At 47.7% G+C, this 14,649-nt stretch overlaps 1 protein-coding gene across 1 annotated transcript in view; it reads left to right on the top strand.

Annotated features, from left to right (window-relative positions):
• Positions 1–4,840: 4,840 nt before the first annotated feature.
• LOC110475155 (heparan sulfate glucosamine 3-O-sulfotransferase 3B1) overlaps positions 4,841–14,649 on the top strand; it is a 29,044-nt gene continuing 19,235 nt past the window's right edge. The window contains exon 1 of the mRNA XM_021539073.3: positions 4,841–5,413. Within this exon, the coding sequence (XP_021394748.1) occupies positions 4,980–5,413 (434 nt within the window). The 5' untranslated portion in view covers positions 4,841–4,979. The remainder of the gene's footprint in view (positions 5,414–14,649) is intronic.

Genomic DNA, 14,649 nt, shown 5'->3' on the forward strand with positions numbered 1-14,649 from the left:
CCTGCTCCTTTCAGTACAGTTATTCCCTTGCTAATAATTGTCTGTGTTCTGTCATCTAGAAAGGGACCTTGTGTTCCTCCCAGGTATTCTAATGCTAATTTGTTTAGTTAAAAAGAAGAGGCTAAACAGATGTGAACCATTTGGTTAGGTTGTAGTTCATTTGTTAGGAAGTGCAAAGGATTCTTGGCAGGATATTAAATATTACCTTGGCCAATCACAAACACTTCATATTTCAAGAGAGAAAGGGAGGTAGGGACTGCACTCCATAAATCAGCCTTTTCAAAGAGACAGAAAAAGGCAAACATTTGATAAATCTGTGTCATTATACTTAGAGATCAAAGGGGGTTTTACATATGTATTTATGCAACTGGCAACCTAGGAGACAATAATAACAAATATAGATCTCTGACAGCTTTACAAAAATAAAAATTAGTTGGTTCTAATCTGTAATTATCTGGGAACTGTGTGAGGTAGGAGGTTGCTCACACTAGAGCTTTACTGAGGCAGTGAGGCAAAGTCATTCATAAATACATTAGGAAGTTCCGTGGGCAAGAGGTTGCCAGAGCCACTGGGTGGTAGGTAGCAGGGTACAGCCACTGCATCTGCAACCCTGGTTTTATCCATGGATCCCAAATTAGGCGGGCAGGCACTACCAGAGCCAGAGGTCACCAGCGAAAGCAGCATTTCCCTATGTACCTTGATGAAAATCTTCTTTTATGATGAAAATACAGAATGATGAAAATATATAATGATGGAAATATGTAGTGATGAAAATCATTCCTTGATGATTTTCCAGCAAATTATCTACAAGGAATATACCTGAAGAATCCCTGAAGGCAGGAAAATTTCCATCTGTGGGGTCTCTCCTGCTTGGCCACAGCATGGAGTTACAGCTCCATGTCTGGTACCTTCCATAGCCCCACATGGCACTGTTGGCCTGGATGAGCCCTCCCACTGTTCCCAATGTCTGGTTCACTCTCTACAGCTCAATAAGTACAGGACTGGAGCCAGAGGCTCAGGTAAGTCAGGGAAGAAGCCTCAGAAGACCCCAGAAGGGGTTTTCAAGCAACAGAAATAAGAGAAAGACTACTGGGGGCTACAGTGGTTATTGCTTTAATCCAGTGCAGAATTTAACCCAGGGCAGATGAACTGAAACTCCTCCAAAGCAGCAAAGGCCATCGTATCACCCAAAGAAGGAGAAATCCAGCTGTGTTAAGATCATTTCATGGACAAAGCAATGCAGCCACAGAAATTAGAGACAGAGAAGTAGCATGATGTCATCTCTCCCCTCCTTCTGGCCAGTTACCGGGCTGATTTCCTATTCTCTTTTGCTTGTTTAAAATGACTTCAGCAACTTGGTTTCTGCTTGTTCCCATGGGAAACTTCTGCAGTCTATAGATTTCACTGGTAGGAAACTCTTCTTGACAGTCAGACTATATTTTCCTTTACTCAATTCCATCACATCACTCCTACTTATGCCTCCTTGGAGCACCCTAAACACTCTGCTCCATTGAAGTCAGTGCAGTTATGTGAGCAGTAAATTTGGCTTATGGCACTTGGAGAAATAGATATTAAAACCCCAGGGACAAATTAGGGGGCAAGGGGAGGGAGGGCAGTGAGGGAAAGGAAATGGTTTCAGGTTAAGAGAAACAAGATCTCCTCCTACATCTGTATAGCAGTGCTGCCTGTGGCCCTGGTAGGAGCATGCCCAGGACAACACAGTGGGACACCGTGAGGAGCAATGATGTCCCTGGGGTCTCCCTAGGATGTTCCTAGGATGTCCCTGGTCAGTGGTGGGCTGAGGGCTCTAAGGCATTGTATGGCACTTGGACTTGGGTGCAGAGAGGTTGCATAAAGCCCTGGGCACTTGCCTTGGCTGAGTTTTAAGTCCCAGTGATGGTACCCACACTCACCTCATGGCCTGTCTGCCCCAGCTGGGATGGCCACTGCCTGCTGGTCCAGCAATCCTGATCCAAAAACACTCACTGCAAGCTGCACCTCTACATGTGTTTTTTCAGGACAAAATCCCAAATGTCCTCATGCCTTTCTCCCAGCTCTTATCTCACTACTGTGACGTTAGGACAAGTCCAGCAGATGTGTGCAATGGTGGAGAGAAGGCTGTTGACAGACACACAAGATTTATGCATCAATGATCCTCCAGCTACTGTGAGCTCTGGAACAGGACAGGGTGTACTGCACAGGACATGTGTTGGAGAGACACAGGGAAGAGACAGCAATAAGGATTTCCTAGGGTGGGAAAAAGTAGAATAAAGAAGTGCCGGACTTCTCTTCTTGGGACCCTGCAAGAGGGAGAGGGCTGCAGTGGCTCTGTGACTGGGGAACATCTCAGAATACTGCAATAAGGACAAAATCCCATTATAGATACATGTGGATAGATGAGGAACATAGAAATCTCACACCAAAGCCCTACACCTCAGTGTTCTGGGTGCTGTATGTTCCGAAATAGGGGCTGGTCACCTCCTCTCTGGCCAAGTCACTGTACAGCAGAGCACTGATACAATTCCAGTAAAACCTATCTTGGGGCTATTTTTCTTAAAAAGCCAATCCAACTTTTACAAGCTACAGCTGACAAATATTAAAGGCTTAAACCAAACTTTCTGTGACACTTATCCTGGCTGATGCTGCTGTATGTAAAGAACAAGAATTATTCCATCTGAAGGGTTTGCCTGTTAGCTCATGGTGTAGGAGTATGCAGTGGAGTAACCCATGTGTGGAAGCAGCAGATTTTCTGTTTGGCCAAGTGCAGAGGTGAGTAAACCTGGGTGCAGGAGAGGCATGCATGGAATGATTGCTGCCCACAGCTGTGATCCATGCATTGCCAGGAACTGTCCTTTTTAATTCTCTTCACAATTACCCATCTGGGCCAGCTGGCAGAGCTTTGCCAGCACACAGGGAAACTGGAAAGCAATTCCTCCTTCATCCTGCCACAGCTTGGCACCTCCATCTCTGTCTGCTTGGTTTGGGATCACCGTTCACACCACAGAGCCCAGCAGTGCCACCTATTTTATCTCATAGCAGAGAAACATTGGAATTGTTTGCTGGTGACTCTGTAGCTGAAATACAGATGTCATCCTTATGTCATCCCAAAATCCGCTTTGCAAATACATGGTCCTGGGAAGAATGGAGATGAGTGACACTGGTACTGATGGAGATTTGGGTGGCCCAAGCTCTGTGTTAACCCACTGAGCAGTTTTTAGAGAAGTCATACACCTCTCAGGGTCTTATTTACCCTCTTCAATCTGCTTGGTTTCTTTAGTTTGTAAACTCCAGTTTGTAGTTGCAGATTATTTTACAAGATTCTCACACCACAGCCAGTGTGATGGAAACTGTTCACTTTTGCATACCAGTTTAGGGATTGATATACAGTTGATACATGAATAAGTCAGGATAATGTCGTTGCTTCTGACAAACAAAATTAAGGCTCTTGATTGTGAAAAGATTCTCCTCTAGTTTGGGGGAAAGTTAAAAAAAAATAAAGAGGTTTCAGCAAAACCTCACTCTCAAAAGTGCTCTGAAAGCAGCAAAATCTGTAAAAACATTTATGCATCTTTTAATAAAAACAGGATAGAAAAGCTGCCCAAATGCATTGGAGCTGTAAGTTATGTGATTGCTGGGAGAACACTGGCTAAAGCACTTCCATGGAATGTGCAAAATCCCCATCCCTGGAGAACACTGGAGTGACCTGGTCCTGGAAAGGAGGGTCCCACAGCTAATGGTATTGCAGGAAGGATCTCCTCTGACAGATTCTCTTAGTTTGCCTTTCAGGACCTGTTGTGTTTGGTTTGGTTTCTGTGTGTTACTCCCATAATGTGGACTCTGGCAAATCTCACCAGGAATTTTTACAGGCAGGGATTTCAGAAAATACAGTACGACAGAAGGTGCAGCTGATTGAAAAGACAACTCGTCAATACAGGCAAAAATAGTATCATAGAATAGTTCTGGTTAGAAGGGACCATGAAAAGTGATATAGCCCAGCCCCCTGCCATAGGCAGAGACACCTTCCACTAGACCAGGTTGCTCCAAGCCCTGTCCACCCTGGTCTTGAATGTTTCCAAGGATGGGCCATCCACAGCTTTTCTGGGCAACCTCAAACAGTGTTCTATCACTCTCATTGTAAAAAAAATTCTCCCTAATATCTAATCTAACCCTGCCCTGTCTGTTTAAAACAGTTATCCCTTGACTGTGCTGAAGGGTTTGTCCCCACCTTTTTTATAATCCCCACTTAGATACTGAAAGACCACAATAAAGTCTCCCTGGAAACCTTGCTATCCACATATTTGAGGATAAGGAGGAGAAAAAAATGAGATGCCCCGAACACCATGATGCCCTCAGTGCTTGACTCCCAGCTGGCGATTCCCTGCAGCCGTGAGGGCACAAGGCACGGGAAATCCCAGCCTGGCAGCGAGTGTCCAGCACACGGTTCCGCACGGGAGCCGCTCTTCCCGGGGCGGTGCCGGCGGCGGTGGCGGTGCCGGCCGGGCCCGCACGGGAGCCGCTCTTCCCGGGGCGGTGCCGGTGGCGGTGGCGGTGCCGGCCGGGCCCGCACGGGAGCCGCTCTTCCCGGGGCGGTGCCGGTGCCGGCCGGGCCCGCTCCGCTCTTCCCGGGGCGCGCGAGCCGCCGCCGCCGCCGCCGCCGCCGCCGCCGCCGCCGCCCGACGGTGCGACCCCCTCCTGCCGCTAGCCAATCAGCGCGGCCTCCGCTCCACTCGCCCCGCCCTCCTCATTATGCGAGAACCCGCGGCTGTGATTGGCTGAGAGCGCCGCCCGGCCCGCGCCCCGCCCCGCCGCCCTGCCTGCGCTGCGGCGGCGGGAGCGGCGCGGAGCGGGCCGGGCGGCAGCGCCGGGCGCCGGCGGCGATGGGGCTGTGCTGAGGCTCCGCGGGTGCCCATGAGGCGCCGGGCAGAGCTGAGCCGAGCCGCGCGGGCTCCAGCCATGCATCCCGGTGCGCCCGCGGGCACATGGGGCAGCGCTTGAACCGCTGCCTCGATGTCTCCGTTGCGTTGCCGCCGCTAAGGCGGAGGCTGCTGCTGCTCTTCATCATGCTCTTCCTCTGGCTCTATATGTTCTACTCGTGCGCCGGCTCCTGCGCCGGGCTGACGACCCGCGGTTCAGCCGCGCCGTCCCGCGCCGCCCCGCCGCTGCTGCCGGGAGAGCCGGGCGAGGAGAGCAGCCTGGAGGAGCAACGGGCAGCGCCCGACGCCGGCAGCCCCATCTCCAGCTTCTTCAACGGCTCCGGTACCAAGCGGCTGCCGCAGGCCATCATCATCGGCGTCAAGAAGGGGGGGACGCGGGCGCTGCTGGAGTTCCTGCGGGTGCACCCCGACGTGCGCGCCGTCGGTGCCGAGCCCCACTTCTTCGACCGCAACTACGAGCGGGGACTCGCCTGGTACAGGTACGGGCCGGGGCGGGCAGCGGCCCCGCGGCGGAACGCGGCTGAACGGGGTCCCAGCTATCCTGCGCTCGCCGCTCCGCTGCGGGGATGCGGCCGCTCCGGAGCACGTTGGGGAGCTCCCGGGGCGAAGAGTAAATGTTCCGCTAAATGCTTTCCCCCGAAAAAACAACCCCTAAAAATATAATAAACCCAGCGCGCAACTTGCGGTCCCCGTTAGCCCAGGCGGCGGCGGGGCGTCTGGAGCTTTTCCGCGAGCCAAACCGTATTTAATTTTTATATAAAAGTTAAATATTAATTTAATATTTTTTTAATACTCTTATTCCGCTGTACTTCCAGGTCTTTTGCGGGAGCGTACTTTTCGTCCAGCTCAGAGTGTTGCTGAGGGATGACTGGTGTGTCCCCCGGGTCTGCACGGGCTGGCGGACGGTGCGCTCAGCGACCGCGTGTCTGCGGGGTTTTTGACCCATTGGGGTTTTTTTGTTTGTTTTTGGGGTGTTTTTTTTGTTTGTTTTTATTTTTTGTTTGTTTGTATTGGTTTGTTTTTTTTAATCCATTGGGGCGGGACTTGAACCGTTTTCTTTTTTTTCCCTTTTTTGTGTGGGGGAGGCGAGATGGGGAGGATTTACCCGTTTGGGAATATTTTTGCACGTTTGGAGGGGATTTGACCCGTTCCGGGAGCGCTGCCTGGGACTGCAGGCGGCAGCTCCACGTTCCGGATAAAACTTCCTCACTCGCTGCCTGAGTTCAGTCTCCGTTAACTTTCTCCTTCCCCGGAATCATCTCTGGAGCTGATCGATTGCCCGAGGTCGCGATCTCCAGTCCAGCGCTGGACCGCGGGAGCGGTGTGGGGTGTAGCGGGTAACGGACGCGTCGGGAACAGGATGAACCCTTTGCTCTGGGAGAAAATTATAAATTTCTGGCTTGTATCCTGTAAGAATGTAAGTGATTTTGCGAGGAGCAGCGCGGTCCGGGATGTCTGTGTGCGGGTGGGCTCGGCGGAGCGGGCGACAGTAGGTGCGGAGGAGGAGAAGCGCGATCGGACACGGAACGTGGGGCGACCCTCGTTTCGGTGCCTTTCTCGCCCTTTTCCGATTGAAGTTCCTTTATCGAGAGCATTTTGAATATGTCTTTCTACTGAGTGTTTACAGGAATGCTGAAGAAGCCGAAATGGAAACTTTGAAGCTAGATGGGAGCTGTGAAGTTACGAATTGTAACCTCTTTGTAGTCTTGAAACTCCCACCCGGCATGTCCGGTTAGGTTTATGTCTCTTCTTTTTTAGTGTTGCCATTCCTCAGCAGTTAGTGAAATAAGTGCAGGATAAAATCTGATGAGGAGGAAGTAACTTTTGAAAGCTGTTTCGTTTTAGAAAATTCTGTCATCTCGGTGGAGGCTGTAGTGTGTTGTCCCACAGCAGCCGAAATGAAACCTTTGTAAATTCAACTGAGTTTAAAAATTTCACGTTTTAAAGGAGAACTTGCATATAACAGAGCATAAAACCTGTCAGGATTTATCAGCAAAATGCTGTTGTATGTGTTGAACTCTGTTTTTAATTAGGCACCTAAATTAGACCATAAAATGGTTGATTAATCTTTTACAAGTACGAGGTGGAAGGGAAGGAGGAGAAAATAATGCTTATGATTGAGTTCATCTGTTATCCCAGATGTAGTGGGTGAAAGCCAATATTTAAAGGATACACATTTTTTTTAAATTTGGAGAACAGGTATTGTGTTCAACTTCCTAAAGCTTCACCTTATCAGCTGCTGAATTTTAAGCAGCATGGGCCCTGCAAATACACTGTAGTTTTTCATTTGTATCTTTGTGAAAGGGCTGTTTTAGCTGAGATCTGACAAATCTTGAGGTCTGAATGGTGATGCTCTCAAGCAGCAAGAGATGCTGGAAGTCTTGAAATCAGTCGTGTGTGATTCACCCCGAAGACGGGAGTGTGTCTGGCTGTCCGTGGGACTGCGCCTGGGTCAGTTAGGGGGGACTAAATAATGCAAAATGCTTGAGGGAGGATGAAAACCAGCAGACAAGTTGTTATATATTGTGCATTATTTCTAACTTAATTAGAATTAGATGCAGAAGTTTGTTACTATAAATTTAGTCATTAAAAGTCAGGTCCTATAGAGTAATAACTCTAAGCTCATGCTGACTTCAGTGAATCTTGGCTTCCCAGCACTCCTCAAGAACATGTTTATTTCTCCCAGACCTAATGAAGTTTTTATTTATTATCTTAGTATCAATAAGGAGATGTGTTTATATTTTCTTATTAGTATTCCAGTACAGTTGAATTAAAGATGCTATAAAAGGTGTGTGGTGTCAGCATCGTGCAGTGAGCTGGGTAAGCCTCATCTTTATTTTTCAGATGCTTTTGCTCAAATCTACTGAACTTTGGAACTGGGGGAGTTACTGTGTCCTCAGCACCCAGAGTGCAGTGCAAATCCAATTGCCTGGCTTTGAAAAGATGAAGATAGAATTTTGGACCCATGTCTCATTTTAAGTGTATTTTAGCTAATTGGCTAAATCTGTTTATATTTGTTAGGAGTTTAAGTTTGTTTAAGTTCCTGCCATCCAAAATATTTATCAGATTTTCAAGATGGAAGGGCATGAGATTTACTTGTTTAGCTTGATGAATTCTTATTTTTGGAGGTGATTGTGATTAATCCAGTTTAACTATTTATTTCTGCCTGAAGTTTTTATCTATTGAAAATAACTTTAGAAGGAGGAAACACAAACTTGTTCTTTGCTCCTTTTTCTGTCAAGTGAGATGAAATCTGTTCATTTGTTTGGAATGCAGAACACTATCGAGTGATGCTGAGTATCATTCCTGAAAAGCTGGGGGGAAACAGGACAAATTAAATGGGTTTTTTTGATAGTGAGATAACTTCTGTATACACATTGTGGGGTTTTCTCACCTCCCCCCCCCCGCCACCCCATAATGAATACAGCATGTTAACTGCTTCTAGTGAAAAAATGTATTATGACAGAGGAGAAATGGGATCCAGCCACTATTGCAAACTAATTTTATGAAGTGCCTTGAATTTTTGGATAGTAGAGAAGTTTCCTCTTTGTGACAGTAGGGAGTTCAGTTCCACAGACTGTCTGCCTGTGTCTGGCTGAGCAGCCTCAGAGATGTCGCTGCACTCTTTGTGGTTTACTGTAGAGCTTGGTAGGAGGAACAAAATATTTCTTCCAAGCCTAGAAAATCAGTTGTTGAGTTTCTTTTATGATTTTCTTCATTTGATTCAACAATGATGCATTTTGAAATGTCTTATGGACTTGAAAGCCTGCTGTCCTATAATTATTGTAAGAAAAAAAAAATATTGTCATTAGTGTTACATGTTTTGGGTTTTTTCTTTTTTTATGATCATTTTCAGCCCAGTAGGCTGTAATGCCCAGTCCCTCCTGCCTTGGGCTGGGTGTTGTCACCCCTACTCAACATCACAGATTTATATTTCAAGTCTGTAGCTCTCTGCTAGGAACCCCTGTGCTGTGGCTGTGACGGCTGTAACTGTGACAGCAGGACTAGCGTGAGCTGCTCTGCCTCTAGCAGTTCACCAGGGAGACCACACCTCCTTTTTTCTTCTTTTCTCTTATGGAAAATTCTTAAAATGCTGGTGCTTTGTCTTCCCGCTACTCCTAGGTTGCCTTAATTCATTGTCCTTACTGGGAATGGGTGATTTGGATCAGCAGGCTCAGGTCCTGTGGTCTGGTAGTGTGTGATAAACTGTTTCAAACATGCATTTTTTAGACTCCAAAATTGATTGGACTTTAGGGTGCAAAGTTGCTTGAAAGCAATTCCTGAATTGGGAGAAACTTCCTTTTTTTTTTTTTATTTTTTCCCTATGAGCCTCCTTTTTTTTCCCCAAGGAATATGTGGGGGCACAAGCTGGTCCTTGCAATCAGCCAGGCTGTGAGCAAGGGAAGTATAAGGTTAAAAGTTTGGGGTGAAAGCCCTGATGAACCAAATCTTGAGCAAGGCAGGATTTTGCCCCCGTTTTGAGCCACTGTCTATAATCTCCACTTTAATTAAGGTTTAATACCTGCTGCTGAATTGCCTTCCCAGTGATGCATGGAGCCAGCAGCACAGACAGAACTGTGGTTGGGTTCCACTGAGTGTCACATGGTGTATTGGCCCCAGGAAGTTTGGGAACAGTCCTGATACTCCCAACTAGACTTTGGGTGCAAATAACTACATCTAAGCAAAGACTGGTTCTTCCACTGCCTTCCTGTGAATTGTGCTGGCTCAGAACAAGCATCTCCTAAAGAACAGTTGTGTTCTCTGGGAAGGTTTTGCCAAACAATTTTTGTATTGAGATTTTCTTTTCTTGATGTGAAAAAAAAAATTAAAACTCAACTATTGATTTTGCATTGTGTTGTGCTTAAACAAGTGGGGACTCTCAGTGGTCCCCTCAGAATGTGCATGGAGTTCAGTGCACCCTTGGCCACGGCAGCAGCTCCCCATGATGTGTCTTGAGCTGCTGTGCAATGCTGGGAGGAAAATGGCCCCCAAAAAGAAGGGCTGGGCTGCTATAATCAGTCAGCAAGGCCCTTGTATTTGCATGGGATCATTCCTTTAGATCTGAGGAGGGTTGAGTTGTTCAAACAGATGGCAAAGATTATTCGTGTTGCTGGGGTTTCAGTGCATGCTCTGTTTCAAGCATGTTGCCCGATATGACGCACGTGACATGTTCTTCCCAGCACGACGCTGGGGGGATGACATTGTCTGTTGTGATCGGGTTTCATGGCCTCACCTGTTGAGCTGCTGAACTTTTCGAAGTTGACCAAGAGTTGGGGGTGACGGATGCGGATGGTGGATCTGCTTGGCTAATCGTGTTAGTGCAAGACCCCGTGGCCTGCCGGGAGCATTGTGCTCCTTGGCATGAAAACCCACGGGCTCAACTCTGAGTGTGGGATTTATTGCTTTTTTCTTTTCAACTGGGCCATGGCAGATGTCTGTAACACACACCAAGAGTTGGATATCTCAAGGCACTTCCAGGCAAAGCTTTGTTTTTAAAAGCATCCAGCAAGCCCTGGGTGCAGTGGCTATAGAAAATCTACCCAAACTACTGTTCTTTGGAGCTGTATTTCCAATCTGCCTGATGATAGGAATATCCTATATTAGGGGCTCTCTTGCTGAGCTGCTCTGTTCACTTGAGCCTGTGTTTGGGGCTATTTACTCATCCCTACTAGGAAGAAGTCTAATTTAGTGATCATTCAGTGTAGGATTCATGTCTCCTGGTGGTATGACCATGGGGGAGAAATGGGTTCAGGGCCAGTGTCATGTGGGATGGGTAACAAATGGGTTTAAAGAACAGCAAATAGTGGGGCATGTTGTCTCAGTGGTGTAATTAGTGGGTCAGGGGCTATCAGCTACTACCTGTTGTCACTGTGTGGTGTGTGAGGATGGGCTTGGAGAGGTTTCTTCTGTGGTTTGTGGGAAATGACTAAATGCTGTGCTGGGTCCTGACTTGCTACTGATGACTGTACTGGGGCTTGCCCTAACCATTGCAATTCCAGGTCTTTCAGCAGCTTGCTGTGTGTTTAATTAGCTTTCCAAAAACACCATGTACCTTTTAGAGGTGCTCAGCCCAGCAGCAGCCAGAAGGCAACAGGGTAAATGGACCTTATCTTAGCTTTCTTAATGGAAACAAAGGGTCCTGTGACAAAACATATTGATTATCAGCAGGCTCAGAGGAAAAGTGGGGTGAATTCAGGACAGGTGTTTGTGGTGGTGTAACTTTGCCTTCGGGGAGTTGTTCCCACTCTGAAGGTGGCACGAAGGAGTGCAGAGACAAGTGGGGAAGGGCATCACATTGTGCCATGGGTCAGATGAGGGGAAGAAATGGAGGTCAGCAGCACCTCCATAGCAGTCCCTCTGTCTCCTAGAGAGAGCAGGGTCTGCTTGGCTGGGATGTGTGGTGTACCGTAGTCCATTGATAATAGTGATCCAATGGGGACAATCTCTTCAGGTGCCACGCTGGCTTTGAGCATTCCCTATGGTGGTTTTCCTCTTAGGAATAGCCATGAATGAGGAGGAAACTTACTCAGTGATGATGATTTAGCATGTGATACTGGGAAGGTCCAGAGGTGAGGAGGGACTTCTGGGAGCTGGCTTGCTTGTCTGCCTGACCTTTCTTCCTGGCCCTGTGGCCTCAGGAATCATTCAGATTAAACCAGAAACTTGGGTGTTTGGGACTTTAGATGATGTTGATGGGAATGCTAGAGAAAAATAGGTGTACAGGTGCTGCTAGCAGATATCACACTGATTTCTGGTAAATGAATAATTCCATTTTTAAAATCTTTCCATCAAGATATGTGAACATGGCAGTGCCCTGCCACGTGGCGGTTAGGGAAACTTTATTTAGAGAAAAATAATTCCAGGTTCTGCTAAATGCTTTACATCTGCGTTAACCTCCTTGGAAACGCCCTGGAACTAGCCTGCTTCTACAGCAGTTTTGTTTTCTTCTCTTTGTGCAAAAAAGGGAGGGAGGAAGAACATCTCTATAGAGGGATGGTATGATCTAGCCCCGGCATCAAGGGAGTCATGGCTCTGTTTGGCAGCAGGTCTGACCCAGAGTTTAATTTGCAGCCTGTCTGGGATGCTGAGCAGCGTGGCTTACCCTGCCCTCGATGTGGCTTGTAAGGTGTCACACACGGAGCCTGGCTTTGCTATCCCTGTGCTGATGGGTGTCATCCTCCCTTGTCCTGGTTTTCTTGTGAGTGTTGTGCTAATAAAATTCCATAGGTCAGGGTTGTAATTTGGCCAGTCTTCTCTGCTTGTTTCTGCTGGGGATTTCTATGAATACACCAAAGTGGTTGGTTTGTAATAAAAGTGAACAGTTGTAACCTTTCCCTGGAACTGGCCCAGATTTTGAATTCCATTGCAGCAGGCAGCTCTTCCAGAAGAGAGGGAGAATTATAGTGCACAGGCTTTCATTTTATATGCCAGTGTACAGTATTATAGGTGGATGTGTGCATTTGATAGATCCTTCCTAAAAGTGAACACAAGGCCAAATCCTGCATTGCCACAAACATGGTCCAACAGTACTGAGTGTGACTGTATTCTGCTACACTAATTCCCTTTAAAAATACACTTTTTCATGTGGGAAGTTTGCTCTGATGAGAAGATGAGTCTTCAGCAGCATGTGGTGACAGAGATTGAACATGACTGTGTCTAACACAGTCCAGAACTCTGCCTAGGGATGAGCTCCAAGATGAGACCCTCAGTGTGTATCCATGTGACTGTGCAGAAAAAGTCCCCACAGAAACCAAACTCCATTACAATTATTAACTTCAATAAAGCATCTTGAGAAGCTTTATATTAAAAGCCCCAAGCTTTCAGCCTCTTTTGATTATCAAATGCAAACTTGCATTAAAACTTGAAAGACTTGAAACTTGAAAACTTAAAACTTCAGGTGTGGGTGAATGGCAGAGGGAGACATAGGAAATCTTTGGAAAAGTGCTCATATAGTGAAAGGGCAATTGTGCTGGGGTTAAGCTCCAGTAGTATTTTTGATTTGGAATGGGGTCCAGGGGCTGTGGCTGCTGAGCAGGCTCAGAACACGGATCCTCCTGTCACTAGGGGGAGGATGAAACCTCAGTGTCTTCCTAATAAAGTGCTTTGCTTCTTCACTGAGCTATGAAATATATTTTTCAAAACTGGCAAGGCCTGCTGCTTTGGCTTGCCTTCAGTTTGTTTTTCTAAAGATGTATTAGACTTGGAAGGAATTCAGGAGGTGCTGGAGTAAACAGGAGGTGTGTCCCAGCCCTTCTGTCCCGGAGTGGCTGTACGCGGTCCTCAGCTGTTGGTACACAGGGCTGTGAATGCTGTTGCTAAACGTGAATTGCAGAGGAACCCCGTGACTGTGCTGTGCCCCGTGTCTCTGCATGTGGGAGCAGACGTGCTGCCTGCCACTGAGGTGCTGTGCCTCTGCTCTGAACCCCCTGCACACACCTCTGGTGCCACATTTAGTGAATTGTGCCAGATCAGAGCCAGTGTCCTGAGTGCTAGGGACTTCCATCTTCCGCAAGTGGGTTGGAATGGAGCAAGCTCATGGACGTCTCACCTGCGACCAGTGGGGCAGTGATAGAAGTCTGGTGGCTCTGAGCATCCTGCTCTGACTTCACTATGGTTGGACCAACCAAAGTGAGCTACAAAAAGCCGGACAGCCTGGGCATTGCCCCTTATCGAGGACATGCTTAGCAAAGCCCATCTTCCCTTTTCCCAGTGCAGTGCACTGAACTTGCTGCAATTTTACACAAAGCTTGTAACACCTTTTTTCCTCCCCTTTTAATTTCCCTCTTGAGCTGGTCTGGTAACTAATGAGCCTTGGGCTGTCTGTGGAAAAGCAGAGGGAATAGCTAATACAGGGTGTTGAGCAGGGAAGGAAGCTTTGAGAGGAGATATCAGCCTTGCCAAAGCAGAAGTGGAATAGCCGGTTAGGGTTTCAACATGGGAGCTGCTGTCTGCTTGGGTAATGATGGGCTGGTGCTGCCCAGACCACTGGATGTGCTGGAGGAGCCACCAGGCACACACCAGAGCCTTGGCCAGCTGCCCTGGCTACACTGCTACTGCTGCCTCCTCCTAGAGAAGATTCCAAGGTCAAACTGCTCAATGCAGTGTAATAATTAATTAGGCTATATATAAACAGAAAGCTCATGTGGTCCTAAAGTAGCTTAAGAGCCTGTGGGTTTCCTCTTCTCCACCTTCCTCCCCACAATCTGCCTCTTCTGGGGCTCCTCTGGGGTGAGCCCTGCAGCTGTGGCAGGCTCGTCTGTTCCAGCGGGGCTTACCAGGTGGGTTAAGCAGCTGCACAGCTGGGTCGGAGCCCAGAAATGATGGGGGCAGAGCAATGCCTGCTCTGCCTCACCCGGTTCCCCCATCAAACCCACTCCTGGTGCTGGAGGACAGGCTGCCAAGGCTCTGCCTTCCCGAGTGATTCGCTTTACTCACTGGTGGTGCCTGATGGGGAGCAGCCCTGAGCTGGGAATAGCTGCTGGCATTTGCCTTCAGCAGCAGGCGTTCCAAAACTCCTGTTGCTTTAAGACTCAGTATAGCAAGAGCTAAGCTGGACAGCTTGTTCCCCATCATGGGGAACATGGGGAAACTACAGTGTGGGGTTCAAAAGCTCCCCAAAGACATGTTTGTGTGGCATTTGCAGAATAGAGCAGAAGAATAAGCTGAGCTAGGTTTTTTGGAAGAGCTACAAAAACTTATGTTTGTAATGAGGCTT

Source organism: Lonchura striata, chromosome 18 (assembly GCF_050655825.1).
Source record: "Lonchura striata isolate lonStrDom1 chromosome 18, ASM5065582v1, whole genome shotgun sequence".
In the NCBI taxonomy this organism is placed as follows: domain Eukaryota; kingdom Metazoa; phylum Chordata; class Aves; order Passeriformes; family Estrildidae; genus Lonchura; species Lonchura striata.